The following is a 15,012-nucleotide window of genomic DNA, read 5'->3' on the forward strand; positions in this document are numbered from 1 at the left end:
CATCCTACTACAGAGACTTGGAAACCACTCTGGTTGATGGCCCGATCAGAAAAGCAGGGATGTGGACTGGCTGTCTGCCCACAGGTGAGCAGATGAGGAAAATGTGGTACATAGACACGATTTTAGTCAGCCATGGAGAAATACAAGATGTGCAAACATAAGTGGATCCAGAAATGGCTACGTTAGCTGAGGTAACCCAGACTCAGAAAGACAAATATTACATGGTTTTTCTCAAATGCAAAGCCTGCGTGTGTGCGTGTGTGCGTGCGTGCGTGCATGTGTGTGTGTGGTGTATGTGTACATATGTGAGTGTGTACAAAGAGGCCTTAAGGGGAGGAAAAATAGGATAATGTGATATCTAAGCGGAAAGGGAACTGCTGCAGATAACAAAACCTAATACTTTTCAGGACACAATTAAAATGTCACCAAACAAAACACAAATAAAGCCAGTGTGCGGCAAATGTGTGCCCACACACCCTTGATGTCAGCACTGGGGCGGCAGCGGCAGGTGGGTCTGTGCGAGTGTAGTTATGTGTGGGAACAGGACTTATTCCAGTGTGGCTGTCCTGTTGGGAAGCACCTCCCCTTTGCCTCCTACTGCCTTCACTCTGCTTCCTTTGTCAGTAAGGACCGCATGCTCGTGGAGAGGAAGTGGCAAATGTGGGCAGGGGAAGCAGCTTGGGACTGCCAGTGGACTGCAAGGTGGACAGAGGACCCGGGGAACATCAGAAAAGGGAAGGAAGTCTGTCTTTTCTCCGGAGGAGCCTTCTGTGTGCTGAGTCTCCCGCCTCTCCCCACTCCCTCCACACTCACACTGGAGGGGGAGAACAGAAAGGGAGAGTGTATTAACTGTGTTTGGGCTCTAACTGGCCTTTTGAACTTTGGCAAGGAGAATTCAGGGTAAACTCCCCGACTCTGCTCCTGTGCTTCACAAGAATGACTGCTTGTCAAGGAAGGGGAGAATTTGTGTCCATAGAAGCCCTCAGTTGGTCAGGATGCCTTTGGTCATGGGGGAGGACCATAAGCTCATATCCAGAGCACCCTTGAAAAAATATTTTAAAGTGTGGATGTCCACGAAAGTAATTTTATCTCCCTTCAATACAGACCAGACTCAATCCCTTCTCTCACCATTATTTTTCTGCCTCCTCTGGGATCTGGGCAGGGAGCTATGCAGCCTAGAAATCTTCTTAGGAAGAAGATTATTGATGTGGAACTCCCCTCTGTGTGCTGTGATTACCATTAATGAATAAAGAAACTGCTTTGGACCTATAGCATGGTAGAACAGAGGTAGGTGGGGAAAACTAAACTGAATGCTGGGAGGAAGAAGGCGAAGTCAGAGAGAAGCCATGGAGCCACCACTGGAGACAGATGTGCTGAAACTTTGCTGGTGGGCCACGACCTCGTGGTGATGCACAGATTAATGGAGATGGGTTAAATTAAGATGTAAGAGTCAGCCAATAAGAAGCTAGAGTTAATGAGCCAAGCTCTGATTTAATTAGTACAGTTTCTGTGTGGTTATTTCAGGAGTCTGGGCAGCCTAGGAACAAACAAGCAGCCTCCCTACTACAAAAAATCTTAGAGGGATTTTTTTCCTTTTTCACTTAATTTTGTTTTTCATCTATTTTCAGCCAGTCACAACATGTAAAACTTTATACATATTCCCTTGAGCACATTTTCCCCCTTTACTTGCAACAAGTGAAGTGTGCAGTCTCTAAATGACACTTTGGAAAACCCAAGCTCCTGTACAGGTTTATGAGCTCCAGGTTTGTGATCCACCAGCAGCAAGGACACACCTTCTTCCGTTCTGAACTCCAGGTCCTCAGAGGTCTCCCCATCTCCATGGACCCTGGGCGGTGCCATGAAAAGCTGATGGCCTGGGCCAGTGTGTTTTTCTCATCTCATTAGGAGGACCCTTCCTGTTTTCCCCACTGATTTGGTTAGGGCAAGCAGTACTCTTGTGCCCAGCTACTGGAGAAGTTCCTGGGCAGTAGCCAACTGGAAATATGGCTCTGGCTGTCTCAGACTCTAGGAACAGGATGGACTTTTTTCATGGCCCACCCTCCTTTCCCCTAACCCTCTGAAACCTAGCACCCACAGTTTTCCAGAACCTTCCCCCAAAGTATGTGGCTTAGCATGTTCTAAACAAACCCCAACAGACCCTATATTAGTGAGGTCACTTTGATGCACTTGTGTTGTATGTCTCCAAGACTTGCTTGTGTCCAAATGAGACCAGTAACCCGAGACAGTTCCAAGCTTCTTGCTGGGGCAGTACCAGCAACGACTTTCTCCCCATTTCTTCATCTCAGTCACACAGTCAGTATCCTCCTACATCAGCAGGATGCCCTTCCCTGTGCCCTGAACCAGAACACCCAGATCTCCTCTGTGTGTGTTAGCATGGTGCAACTTAATTTGTATGAGACAAATTACTAAAATAAAATCACTCTCTACTTCCATAAGTCCTATTATAATAAGATTCTGTTGTTGAGACTGGAGAGGTGGCTCGGCAGTTAAGAACTTTTACTGCTCTTCTAGAGGACCTGAGCTCAGTTCCTAGCACCCATGTTGCACAGCTCAAGATGACTACCTGTAATTCCAGTCCTGGGGGACCTGACACCCTCTTCTGGATTCCAAGGGTTCCATACATGTGTCATCCCACACCACCCCAACACACACACACACACACACAGAGCGAGGTGTGAAGTGAGATGTGTGTGTTAGCATGTCAACAAAGGTGTGAATGTCTGATGCAAGAAGCCCGGGCCAGAGACTAGCCTTGGGTATTGATGGAGGAAGGTCATTGGTTGAATAAAGAAACTGCCTTGGCCCTGATAGGACAGAAAATTAGGTAGGCAGAGTAAACAGAACAGAATGCTGGGAGGAAGAGGAAGTGAGCTCAGACTCGATAGCTCTCATCTCTGGGGCAGATACGATGAAGCTCCAACCCAGGATGGATGTAGGCTAGAATCTTCCCGGTAAGCGCACCTTGGGGTGCTACACACATTAATAGAAATGGGTAATCAAGATGTAAGAATTAGCCAGTAAGAAGCTAGAGCTAATGGGCCAGGCAATGTTTAAATAAATACAATTTGTGTGTTGTTATTTCGGGGCATAAGCTAGCCAGGCGGCCGGGAAGAGGCCCGCAGCTCCTACTACAGGGTGTTGTTACTCTGGTGCCATTTCCCTTATTTTTCAAACAGGGTTTCTCATTGCAAAATTCTCCAATTAGTTTGGATAGGATGGCCAAGGAGCCCCAGAGACCCACTTGTCTGTGCCTCTCAGTATCTCAGAGCACAAGTTTTTTTTTTAAAATGTGGTCTTAAGCCTTCATGGGTAAAGGGCCGGCACTTCGCTGCTAGCCCCGTCTCTCTGGCCTCTACTGCATAGTATCTTCTCACTACTAGATGTTAGGATACCATCTGATAACCTCACGCCCCTTCACTGGTTAGAATAGAAATAAAAGCCTCCCTCATTCTGACCACAGTCTGGAGGTTCTGAGCTATCAGGACTCTCAGCATCTGCACAGTGATTGCTTGGGTTGGAACTTGTCATGTAAGTCACAAGGAAGAGGAAGGAAAGGGAATGAAAACTAATCTTTAGAGTGGCTTTAACTTAAGTAGCCGCACATAGATTTCAACCCAGAGGATATCTCTATGAGACATTACCCCATCTTATAGACAAGCAAACAGATGCGGGGAGTAATTAGCGACTCACATCCGGTGGCAGAGGCAGGGACCAAGCTGGGTCTCTGGACTCCTGATTCAGTATACTTTCCCATGAGCCTTTGAGTGTGAAGCTGATCAGGAGAAAGTACACCTGGAGACAGTACACCTGGAGACAGTACGCAACAGGACTTTCCTTCCTATTGCCGTCGTGAAGAGATACAATCCCGGGTTTCCAACATTAACTGCTTCTTAGAATTGACACGGAACAGGTCTGGCAATTCTAATAATGACTGTTAGTTACTTACCAATGCCCTCGGCTCCTCCCCAGTCACTCTTCAAAGGGTGAGGGCTTAGAGGAAAGTCAAAGCCCGTTGGGCAATTGCCAAGCTTGACAAAACTGAAAAGGTAGGCCACAATGTCGTGGAGAGAAGCCACAAGCTGGAGAGTCAGTTTTAGGGCTCTAAAGGCTGCCTGTGGGTAGGAGCAACATAAGAATACCGTTTCAGGAACTTGCTAAGAGGCCTACGCAACTGGTCCCTCTCAATATCTACAGGGCTTGGCCTAGGGATGAGGCAGTACCATCGCGTGTGTGTAGGCACTCAAGTGCCTAATGAGACAGGACAGTGTGTCTGCTTTACCTACGTAGGGCCTCCTGTGAACTTTTAATCATTTTAAATTACTTACAATATCTATATCTGAACATTACAATTCTTTGAGCAGTGATTGATTGAAGCAGAAACTGTGGTCTCCACCACGGGTCATGCTTAAGCAAACATTTTCACGGTGCACCCAGGATAATAAGTGAGAAAAAGGAAACAATACACCGATTCAAAGACAATGCTGCTCTTAGACAAAGGCTCCACTGTGGGGGTTAAGGCACCGTGTTTCTGTTTAAAGTCATCGCGGCTGGCCTTGAACACAGCAGTGTGCTCACTGATTACCAGGGCATCACCAGGGTCTCGGCAGGGACTCTCATGCAGGCAGTATTATTCTGAGCATCTATAACCAAGGCATGGGCATTTATAGTCTTAAAGAAAATCTGGACTACTCCCCAAAGGTCAGATTCAGCAGGACAACTCAGCACCCATTTTCATACCAATATTATTATAAGGGTTCCCAGCGTTATTCTCAATCATCCAGTTGGAGAGAGAACCCTTAAATACTGCAGCCCGTTAGATGTGGTAGCACACACCTGTAATCCAGCCCTCGGAAGGGACAGCAGCAGGGTTGACACAGGTTCCAGGCCAGCCTGGCCTAGACAGTGAATTCCAGCCCAGTCAGGGCTTTCTGGTGTGATTCCCAAAGAACAATCAAAATAAAACAACACCCCAGTAGGCAGCTGGACACGGTGCCACACCCTTATCATCCTTCCCCTCCTGGGAAGCTGAAGCAGGGACTCCCATGTTCGAGGTCAGCCCAGGTAAGTTGTGAGACTGTTTCAAGAATAAACAAAACACAGTCCAAGGGGCTGCCATCCTCTGGTTGCTTCAGGACGACAAAAGTGGCGTTTTGTTGAAGGGCTGGGAGGAAACTGGGAATGGATGAGGGATACCAGAAGTCCAAATTACTGTTCATCAATGAACTATTAAGTCTCAAAAGCAAGAGAAAGTGTAACAAGCAGACAAAAGTAGCAGGAGCTGGGGAAAATCTTGGTGCTCAGATACCACGGGAAAAAATTACTCTCTCAATGCGATCAACACTGGGACCTGAAAAGTGACCATTTCCACTCTGGCGCACACCCACCCTAACACTCCACAAACCTCTTCCGGCAGAGTTTTGAACATAAGGAGCACTTCAGAAGGGTGGGGAATAAACCATAAGTTGAGGAAGACTCTTCCGTCAGCTGACAGCAAGCTTCGAGGCCGAGGCTGGAAACCCCTGCAATGGGAGAAAAGAAGGCCCATAGCCCAACCGAGACCCTACCAAGCCAGAGGCTGTCCTGTGCGAGGGGTCACTGCAGGCCCAGTGCCCAAGCCCAGGGAGCAGCCTCCTGCTCCCAGGTGGCCAGAATGACTTATAAATATCGTATAAATAACTCATCAGGAGAAAGAGCCGAGGGGGCTGATTTTAGCACAGGCTGCGTGGGAGGAAGGAAGTCGTGGGTATGGAGGGAGGGAACCTGGGCTAAGAAAGGAAAGAAATTAGATGGCCGGCCTCATGCTGGGTGCTACATATTTTATGTCACTTAATGTCTTGACGGTCTATTTTTGTCCCTGTTTCACAGCTGAGGAAATTGAGGCTTTGAGGGATGGTGTGGACCCTGCCTACCAGCTCCTGAGGCTCCGCTGGCACTTCTGTACACATCTGCCTAGCTCTAGAGTCCTCTTAGATGCCAGGCAGCACTGTTTTCCTTCCCTGCCCACCGTGCTTCCGTTAGATAAAGCAACAGTGACAGAAATGCAGCGGTCGGGCTGGGAAAAGGACAGAATTCTCTTCAGAAGATGTTGGTTATCAGAAGGAACGGCTTTGGGAACACTGCATGGCCTAGGGGTGGACGGTCAAGTCAGATGTGATGGGGGTGGGGAAGATGGGGAAGGAATGGTAACCCTCTAAAACTTCACTAACAGTGAGAAAGAGAGAGAGAGAGAGAGAGAGAGAGAGAGAGAGACAGAGAGAGAGAGAGAGAGAGAGAGAGAGAGAGAGCGCAGAATTGGGGTGTGAGTGTGGAGGTGTGACCTGGTCACTTCAGGCTGTGGGATCTGGCTTGTTGAGTGAACACCGTTACTTTGAAAGACAGGCTGGTATTCTAATAGTTTCCTGCCAGAGTCCCAGGCCACACTGTTTTCCCTAGGCCTTCTGTTTTTCTCCCCCCAAATATCAACACCGCATCACTTTTAGGCGGTCTCCTTGTTGCAGGCTTATAGACGGAAGTCTATCTGTAAATGTGTGGGTTAAGGATGCACAGAAGCCCGGGTACCAGGATTAACAGAATGTCACCCACACCCTTGAAGCCTGATGTGATCCTCCCAGAGTAGCCTTCTTGAGTTTTACATTAATCAATACCTTTGTATTATTATTAATTAAATTTATCCATTTATTGAATATCCCAACCACAGTTTCCCCTTCCTCCTCTCCTCCCATTCCCTACCCTCACTTGTCCTTACCCCTCCCCACCCACTCTTCCTCTGTTTCTGTTCAGAAAGGGCAGATCTCCCATGGGTGTCGATGAAGCATAGCATATCAAGCTGAGATAGGACTGATCTCCCCTCGTATTAAGGCTAAATAAAGCAACCTAGTATGAAGAATAGGTTCCTGAAAGCCAGCCAAAGCATTAGGGACAGGCCTGCCCCTACCAGTAGGAGACCCATGAGCAGATCAAACTACACAATGGTCACACAGATGTAGAAGGCCTAGGTCGGTCCCATGCAGGCTCCCTAGATGTTGGTCCGAGCCAGGGTGGTTAAGGTCATCACAAGGGAACACACAGAAACAACTAACCTGGGCTCATAGGAGCTCACAGATTCTGGGCCTTTACATATTTTTAAAGATGTATTTTATTTTGTGCATGTGAGTGTTTTGCCTGAATGTGCATATGTGTACCACATGCTTGCCTGATCCCCATAGAGGCCAGAAGAGAGCATCCAATCCCCTGGAAGTGGAGTTATGTATGGTTGTGAGTCGCTATGTAGGTGCTAGGAATCGAACCTATGCCCTCTGCAAGAGCAACAGATGCTCTTAACCAGTAAGACGGCTCTATTTCTCTAACCAACGCCTTTTGAGATGGCTCAGGAGGCAAAGCACTGGCTTCTCATGCCTGATGACCCAAGCTCCATCCCTAGAATCCACAGGGGGAAAAAAAAAAAACCGACAGATTCCTGGCTTGCGTCTGTAATCCCAGCATCCGCCAGTGTGACCAGAAGCAGAAACAGAATTGTCAAGCTGGTGGGCCAGCTAGCCTGGAGTCCACAGTGTGGCAGAAATAAGAGAGATCTGCCTCAACGTGGTTGAAGGAAAGAGCAACCCAGAAAGTTTTCCTCTGACTTGCACATGTGTGTCATAGCACGTCATCGCTGCTCTAACACACGCGTCACACAGAATAATCACAAACTGGAAAAAAAAGAAAGGCACTGCCATCTGAGTGGGGGACCCCGTGACATCACCTGAGCTAGGGGACTCCGGGTGACATCCTAGGTCCCTCTTTCTTCCTTGGTTCCACATTAAATCTGGCACCTAGTCTCACTGACTTCACCCCTTAAGTGATGTCACTGACAGCCACGCTGATCCCTTCGGGCTCCCGGAAAGACAGGTATGAGTTCCCTGGGCCTTACTCGTCCCTCCACGTTGCCGCTGCACTCTCTGACACCCTGGGCACAGGCAGAAGTCAGCCAGTCTGCCGCCTTCTATTTCGGTGACTGCAAATTCCCATCCCCCAGCTTCAACTGGATTTCCCGTCTCTGCCTGTCTAGAATATTAGTTGTCTAAGCATGGTCTCCCTGAGGTCTTCCCAGTGCCCACCCTCATTTCCCAACCTTCCTGTTGCTGTGGTAAGACACCAAAGCCAAGGTAACTAAAGAAGAAAGTTTGTTTTGGCTTTTGGTTCCTGAAGTTGAGAGTCCATCAAGGTAGGGAGGTATAGCAGCAGGCCACAGGCAGGGCTGCAGGGGCAGGAAGCTGAGAGCCCATACCCTCAACCCAACGCATGAAGCTGAGACAGCAAGCAAGTAGAGTAGGGTGAGGCTGTACAGTCTCAACACCCATCCCCAGGGACTCCCTACAGTAAGGCTTCCCCACCTACGCCTCTACAAACACTCCTACCAATGGGAAAGTTGTTCAATCCCAGAGTCCATCGGGGCGTTTGGCATTCAAAACACCACAGACACAGTGAGCATTTCTTTTCCTTTATAAAATTTATGTGTACGGATGTTTTGCCTACATGTGTGTGTGTGCAGCACCTGCATACCTGGCCCTAGGAGGCCAGAAGAGGATGGCAGATCCTTTGGAACTGGAGTTTCGGGTGGTTGTTAGGTCCTCTGAGGAGCTGCAAGTGTTCCTGACTGCTGATCCATCTCTCCAGCTCAAATACTGAGCATTTTTGACTAGAATGTTCATTAGACATTTATTTTATCTTGCTCCCTGTCACGGCGTACTGGTATGACCTGTCTATTCCTCCTTCCCAGGTGAGTACCTTGTCAGTTTCATCGTGTACTGCAGCTGGTGCCAAGACTGCTGGATAGCCACTTCCAGGCTGAGTTCTCAGGCAAGTTGATAGGGGCTAGCCTGTGCTTATCTTACCAGGCCCTGTGTTCCACCATTGGCCAAACCCACGCAGAAGGGATACCGTCTTGTGATTTTCACAAAGTGGTTGTATGGAATGACAGCTACTCTCCTTGTCACACAGTGAGTAACCAACTCTCACTGCCTCCCCCCCCCCCCTGCTCTGTTTACTGTCTTTGCTCCACCTCAGAGGGCAGGAGCGACATCCTGGTCTTCATACTCCAGCCTCCCCTGGTTTCGCGAAGGGAACAGACATCCCAAGGGACCTTGTGGGATGAGGGCTCCCTTGGTAGCTTCTCTGACAAAGACTTGGCTTTGGGTGGCGGCAGGGAGAGGGTCTGCTAAACTACCGGACATTAGAGCCTTTAAATGATGAAGCTGCATCTTGGCATTTTAAACTCACACAACTCATGGGACTCTTGATTGTGGCAGACATTGCCAATCAATCACCACACTCTCATAAACAAAACATCTCCGAATCCTCAGTAGGGACACTAATAAATTGTTGGAACTGACATTCAAAATAAAGGTTATGCCTTCTCTTCAATGTAGCCCAGGCTCTTGTTTTATGACTGAAACGAGGATCCCTTTCTTCTGTCCCTCCTCCTCCTTGCTACCCACTCTTCTCTAGTTATCTTTGCCTGGGCTGGCCCCATCTAACTTTTCCCAAGCAGTCACGGGGATGGCCTCTTCCTTGGCAACCCCACTTCTTGTGGACTCACTCTAGGGAACTAAGCCCTGAGAGCAGAGTGTGTTTGACCTCAGAGAACTGCTTCAGTGTTCCCAGTCCTGAGAAGAGACTGAAGTCCAGAGATTGAAGGCAGAGATTTTCCCAAGACCCCAGGGCAACACATGACTGCCTGGGTAATTCCCAGGCTAGGATCCCTGCTGCACCTTTGTTTGACTGAACGCTGTGCCTTGGATTGGAGTTTAAGGATGTTCCCCTTGAAAAGGGTTCTTAATGGACTCTTTTCATTATGACTAGTCTGGAGGGGGTGTATTGGAGCACGGTGGTCTTTTTAACAGTAAATCCTATGGGCCTGGTCATAGATCAGTTGGTGGTGTGCCCTTGGAAGGGACTGTTGGCTTCCAGTGTCTCTCTGTCTTCCTGACTTTTAAAATTATTTTTCAGAGGTGGGGTTATGTTGAGATAGCATCTTGTAGCCCAGTCTGGTGTTAAATTTTCTGTGTAGCCAAGGTTGACCTTGAACTCCTGATCCCCCTGCCTCCACCTTCCAGGCCCATCACCAAGCCTAGCTATGCTTTCCTGATATTTAACATGATTTCTTTCTTCTACACTCATTTCCACGATGATGAAACTGAGAAAATGTCTTTTCCAGAATCAGCTGATGCTGGCGTTCTGCCCATAGACTTCCAAAGCTGAGCTAAAATAGACCGTCTCATTAAAATATAAGGTTAACTTGCTCCTGACGCTACTGCCCTGTGTCTACAGTTCACAGAACCATAGTCCTTCATAGTCTTAGGAAGCACTTTCCCCAAACTCCAACATAAGACAGAAGTTCTTCTACATTCGTACAAATGAGAGTATTAAAAGACATATCAGGGGCTGGAGTAGGATTCAGTGGCTGAGAGGGCTTGCCGCTCTTTTGGAAGGTCTGGGTTTAGTTCCCAGGACCCACATCGTGGCTCACAAGTACCCGGACTCCTGTTTCAGGGGAATCATCCCCCCTTCTGATCTCTGTGGGTGCCTGCAATCATGAGGTGTCACTCATGAGATGTGCTTACATACATGCAGGCACACACATATATACATAAAATAAAAATAAAGATCATTTAAAAGAGTAAGGCATTCATACTACAGGGCATAGGAAGCAGGAGAGGAGGGCTGTGGAGAAACAGCCAAGCTGCACCGGGCACTGCCTGGGCGGTCCTCACTTTGATCACTTTCTAGTTCAAGACTCTGTCCTGAAGTCATCACACTTAACTGAGCATCTCCTTGGCATTAGGCTCTCAATTTAGAAGCCACATCCCTTGTTCTTTAGGGAAGCCATCATCCAGGAGACACCTGTGCTGGTTTTGATGTCTGCATAACTAAGACAACACCAAAGAGAACAGAGCAAGGCCACAGCCACACAGGTCCCCCCCCCCTCTTCACACCTTCGCCTTCGCATTGCTTACTGCACATTAAACACATCAAAAACTGGCTGCACTATACATTTCACCCTAAATAAAAATATAGTGAATTCACAAATAGGCTTCTGGAAAGAATTTTAAAAGTTCGATGCCAAGCGTAGATTGCCTAGTGGGTAGAAAATCGGTTGAACAAAGAGGCCTTAAAGGATTGGTCTGGGCTGCTTCTCACGAGAAATAAATGTATTGGAACCCCTCTGAGCTGCAGATGTCCCGCAAACCCTTCCACAAAAGAGTTCTACAGAGGTATCTTCACCCATCTCCTCTCTGAAATGCGTCCTTCTAAGTCCTGAAGTCTACTCCAGGAAAGCGCTGGCTGCCTTGAAAACTAAGAACTCTGGTTTTACCCAAGACCAGAGCACCTTGTAAACACCAAGGCAAGATGGGCCCCGTCAGCCAGTCAAGGGATGAAGGACCTCAACTCCTTCATTCTTGGGCCTTCACTGCCTATTCCATTTCCTTGGTGAACTCCACTTTCCCATTACTTGTTTTTATTCCTCTCTGCAGTCCTGGGGTAGAGCTAAATATCCCTCTGTTGGGGTCTCGCCACGTGGCTGTGGCTTACCAGCAAGGTTCCAGGCTGTGGTTTACCGGCAAGGTTCCGGTGGGCTCCAGCAGAGGCTCTGTCTCCTAAGGGCAGCTATATGACTTCTCCCTGACTCCTTCTACTCTCTCTCTATCTCTTTCAGTCTGGCTTTACTCTGTTAAGGCACTGGCCAAAAGCAGCTTCTTTATTAACTAATGGCATTAAAACATATTCACAGCATACATCACCTTCCACATCACCCCTCCTCTGTACCTTCGTGATCTTTGAGAACTAACTCTAACACGTTGTCTCAGGGCTTAGACGATCATTGAGCTTTCCTCTGGAGACAATGAACTGTTCACCTTTGTATGCCTAGCATGGTACAAACTGCCTGGGACTAAACAAGGCCTGGCCAAATGATGGCTGCTGTGCATACATGTAAGGGGACATGACAGCCAGCCCTACGCTGGTGACACTGTGTTATTGCCTGTCCAGAAATAAACTGCTCTATCCCAGTCAGCAGAGCACTCAAACCTGAGCAATAACTTAAACGGTTCTCCTGTGGTGGCTAAAGCAACTTAATATGGAGCCAGGCATCCCTCAAGAGCTGTTGACCTTTAGCTCTGGAATGCCTGGGGGATCCTAGTGGCCTGCAGGTGAGATAAGAATAGGATAATGGGCTGGGAGGCAGGGACAGCTGCCTTTGCATCTGTAAAATCTGCTTATGGCTATGGGAAAGGGATGAAATGGTCTTTCTTTTTTCTTCTTCTATATATGGGGAAAGAAGGAAACAACTGAGGGAAATAAAATGCTTCTGCCCAGCTGTGGATTGCATAGATCGCTGTAATATACACTTTCCTGATGTCCCCCTTAAAAGCCCTCTTTAACCCCCTTCCACACAGCATGCTGCTGGGATCTAAGGTTGCCACCCTCCTGATAGCAATAAGAATAAACTCATTAATATAGATTTGAGTCTAAGTCTTTGTTCTTTCCCAGTGAATTCGAACGCCACAACACATGCACGGATGAACGAATGGATGCGTGGTCTGAAACATGGCATTTTCCAAAGCCTTTCAACTCTCTCTCTGTGGTCATATTTTCAATATTATTGCTGCTCAAACTCCATACTACACAGGAAATGAGTAAGGGGTGAGGCAAGCCCCTTGGACACTGTGTAACCTCTTCTCCATAATCAAGGCAGTGTGGGCAGTGACCGCACAGTACACCGGCACCTCCATCCGGGAGGGTCCTGCGTAGACTGGGTTAAGAACACTTGGAAATCTACACAGCATGGAAGCAGGTCTTGTCTTTTCAGCCTCTCTCAGCCACAGTGCTGGGTAATAATAATTTTCTTCAAATATTCCTTCTCCACTGAGTGGACTGCTGGAAGCCAGGACAGCTAAAAGCCAAGCTCCCCTGTTTGCGTAATTGTTTTAGACATTAGCTTGTGGAAAGGGGCTGTGACTGGTGAGAATCTCTGGCCTTTCCAAGAGAATACAAAACCTCATTGACTAAAAACCGCAGTCACACACACCATAAACAAAGGACGCCTTCAGAGACAAAGAGGCTCTCATTCTTGGAGCGCTGATGTTTTCTTCTGACTGTTCAAACCAGAAAGTCAAAATCAAGGGCAGTAAAGCCAGAAGGTCAGCTTTGAGCTACTATAACAAGTACCTAAAACAATCTACACATAACGAGAAAATGTTTATGTGCTGTTTGGGATTGATGTTTTAGCTGAGGCCCTGTGTTGTGGTCATAGCACTCAGGGGAACAATGTTGCTCACTTTGTGGCTGAAAAGTGGAGGAGGGAAAAGGGAGGAGAAAGGGATGGTGATGAAGAAGCATCCAGCACCACCAGATCCCCTTCAAGGACACACCTACAAAGACCTAAATGTCTCCCTCCAGATTCCCACCTCTGAGAAGCTCCACTGTTTCCTAATAGTGAGCATCTCTACCTAGCAACTCTTGATCCCTGGATCTTGGGGGACACTGTAGCACTAAGAGTTTCTGTACCTAATGCTCTCTTGGGAGAGGGTGGGCCTAGGTAGGAGAACAACAAGCTTTAACAGCCTGGCATACCTGGGATCAGCCTTGAATTCCCCACTGGAGTCCTTCAAGCTCTTCTTCTCATTGGGTTGTCCCACCATGAAGAAAGTGTCCCTGATGGTAGGAAAGTCGTCCAACAGAACTCTCAGGCTATTGCAGTATGCCATGATCTGACCCCGAAGGGCATAGTGAGACATGCGGTGGCTCAACCTGGAGGCCAGAGGGAGAGACGGTGTCCTGAAGAAGAATCCTCCAGAAGCTACTTCTCTGTTGAGAAGACATTGCCACCTGGGTAAGGTTGGCACTGTCTGGAGGCGGAAACACGAACCTCTTCAAAGTACCCCCTTCCTTACTTCTGATGCCCCCCGCGTGTGAGTCTCTCTTAGTTCTATCCAAGCAGTATGGCCGTGGTTTATTTACAAACTATGGTCTGGGTTTCTAGATAACACTGCTGCTGGCAAGGGTACCAGTCAGAGAAACCAGAATCTATATATTATTCATATAGACTCTACTTACTTTTGGCAATATTCAACTATTAGTTCTCTCTTGACTTTTTCGATGTCATCCTGTCAATAAAAGAAAAAATATAAAGATACATATCTACCTACCTACCTACCTACCTACCTACATACATACAGTAAACCAGCACTCAAATGATTGCATGATCAAGTTCAAATGGCAATGCTCAATAGCCATGAAGCTGAGGCTTTCTTTCTGAGGGTAAATGCGTTGGGAGACTTGCGTGGGTCTCTTCTATCTGCTCCCATCTTGCTGAACATTCCAACAATGCGAGACCCTCGACACTTTCTATCTGAGCCATTTCTCAGGGTTGTGTTTGCCGAGAGCAACCCTCAGGTCCGAGGTAGGGTCCCTCTCTAGGAAAAAGGACGGTTTGCTATTAGAGAGGTGCCCCACCCAGCTTTGTGGTTTTGGACAGAAACCCACTGGGTGCTTGGTGGCTCCTCCACTCTGTCTCTGTGGGACTTGGGTAAGGGGCGTTGACACAACATGACCCTCATGTGCCTGCTCTGCTGTGAGGTGTCAGTGCTGTCTGTGACCACAGCTGCACACTTCAGCCAGCATCCATGGGATGGTGAGAGACCAACTTGTTCACTTGTCAGAAGGCCAAAATCCTGCAGCCAGCAAACCCGCTCTAATATCGCCTGAGTTCTTTCTGGTTTGGTAGGCACTGGGTAACCCTGGAGCTCTGTCACAGTCAATATTTTATGAGAATTGTTTATTTGGGGCAGAAAGGCATCAGTTGTCCCCAAAATAAACAAGTCTTAAAAAAATAGTGGATGCCTTTGCTTCTGCTGTCACCCATCAGTACAGGAAACGTCTGCCAGCCCCTTCATTTCATCTGTATGCCTGCGTTAAGCTAAGCCTTCCCTTACCTGTCATGGGGAGGGACAA

General features: G+C 47.9%; 1 protein-coding gene across 1 annotated transcript in view; it reads right to left on the bottom strand.

The window, feature by feature from the left end:
* Positions 1-15,012, bottom strand: part of LOC121449304 — a 173,897-nt gene that overhangs the window by 60,621 nt on the left and 98,264 nt on the right. Inside the window, exons 26-29 of the mRNA XM_041653616.1 lie at positions 14,116-14,165; positions 13,633-13,809; positions 5,423-5,540; positions 3,968-4,133 (exon numbers count right to left, since the gene is read on the bottom strand). Coding sequence (XP_041509550.1) covers positions 3,968-4,133; positions 5,423-5,540; positions 13,633-13,809; positions 14,116-14,165 — 511 coding nt within the window. The remainder of the gene's footprint in view (positions 1-3,967; positions 4,134-5,422; positions 5,541-13,632; positions 13,810-14,115; positions 14,166-15,012) is intronic.

Source organism: Microtus oregoni, unplaced genomic scaffold (assembly GCF_018167655.1).
Source record: "Microtus oregoni isolate MIOR12 unplaced genomic scaffold, Mior012 000006F_ref0000085, whole genome shotgun sequence".
In the NCBI taxonomy this organism is placed as follows: domain Eukaryota; kingdom Metazoa; phylum Chordata; class Mammalia; order Rodentia; family Cricetidae; genus Microtus; species Microtus oregoni.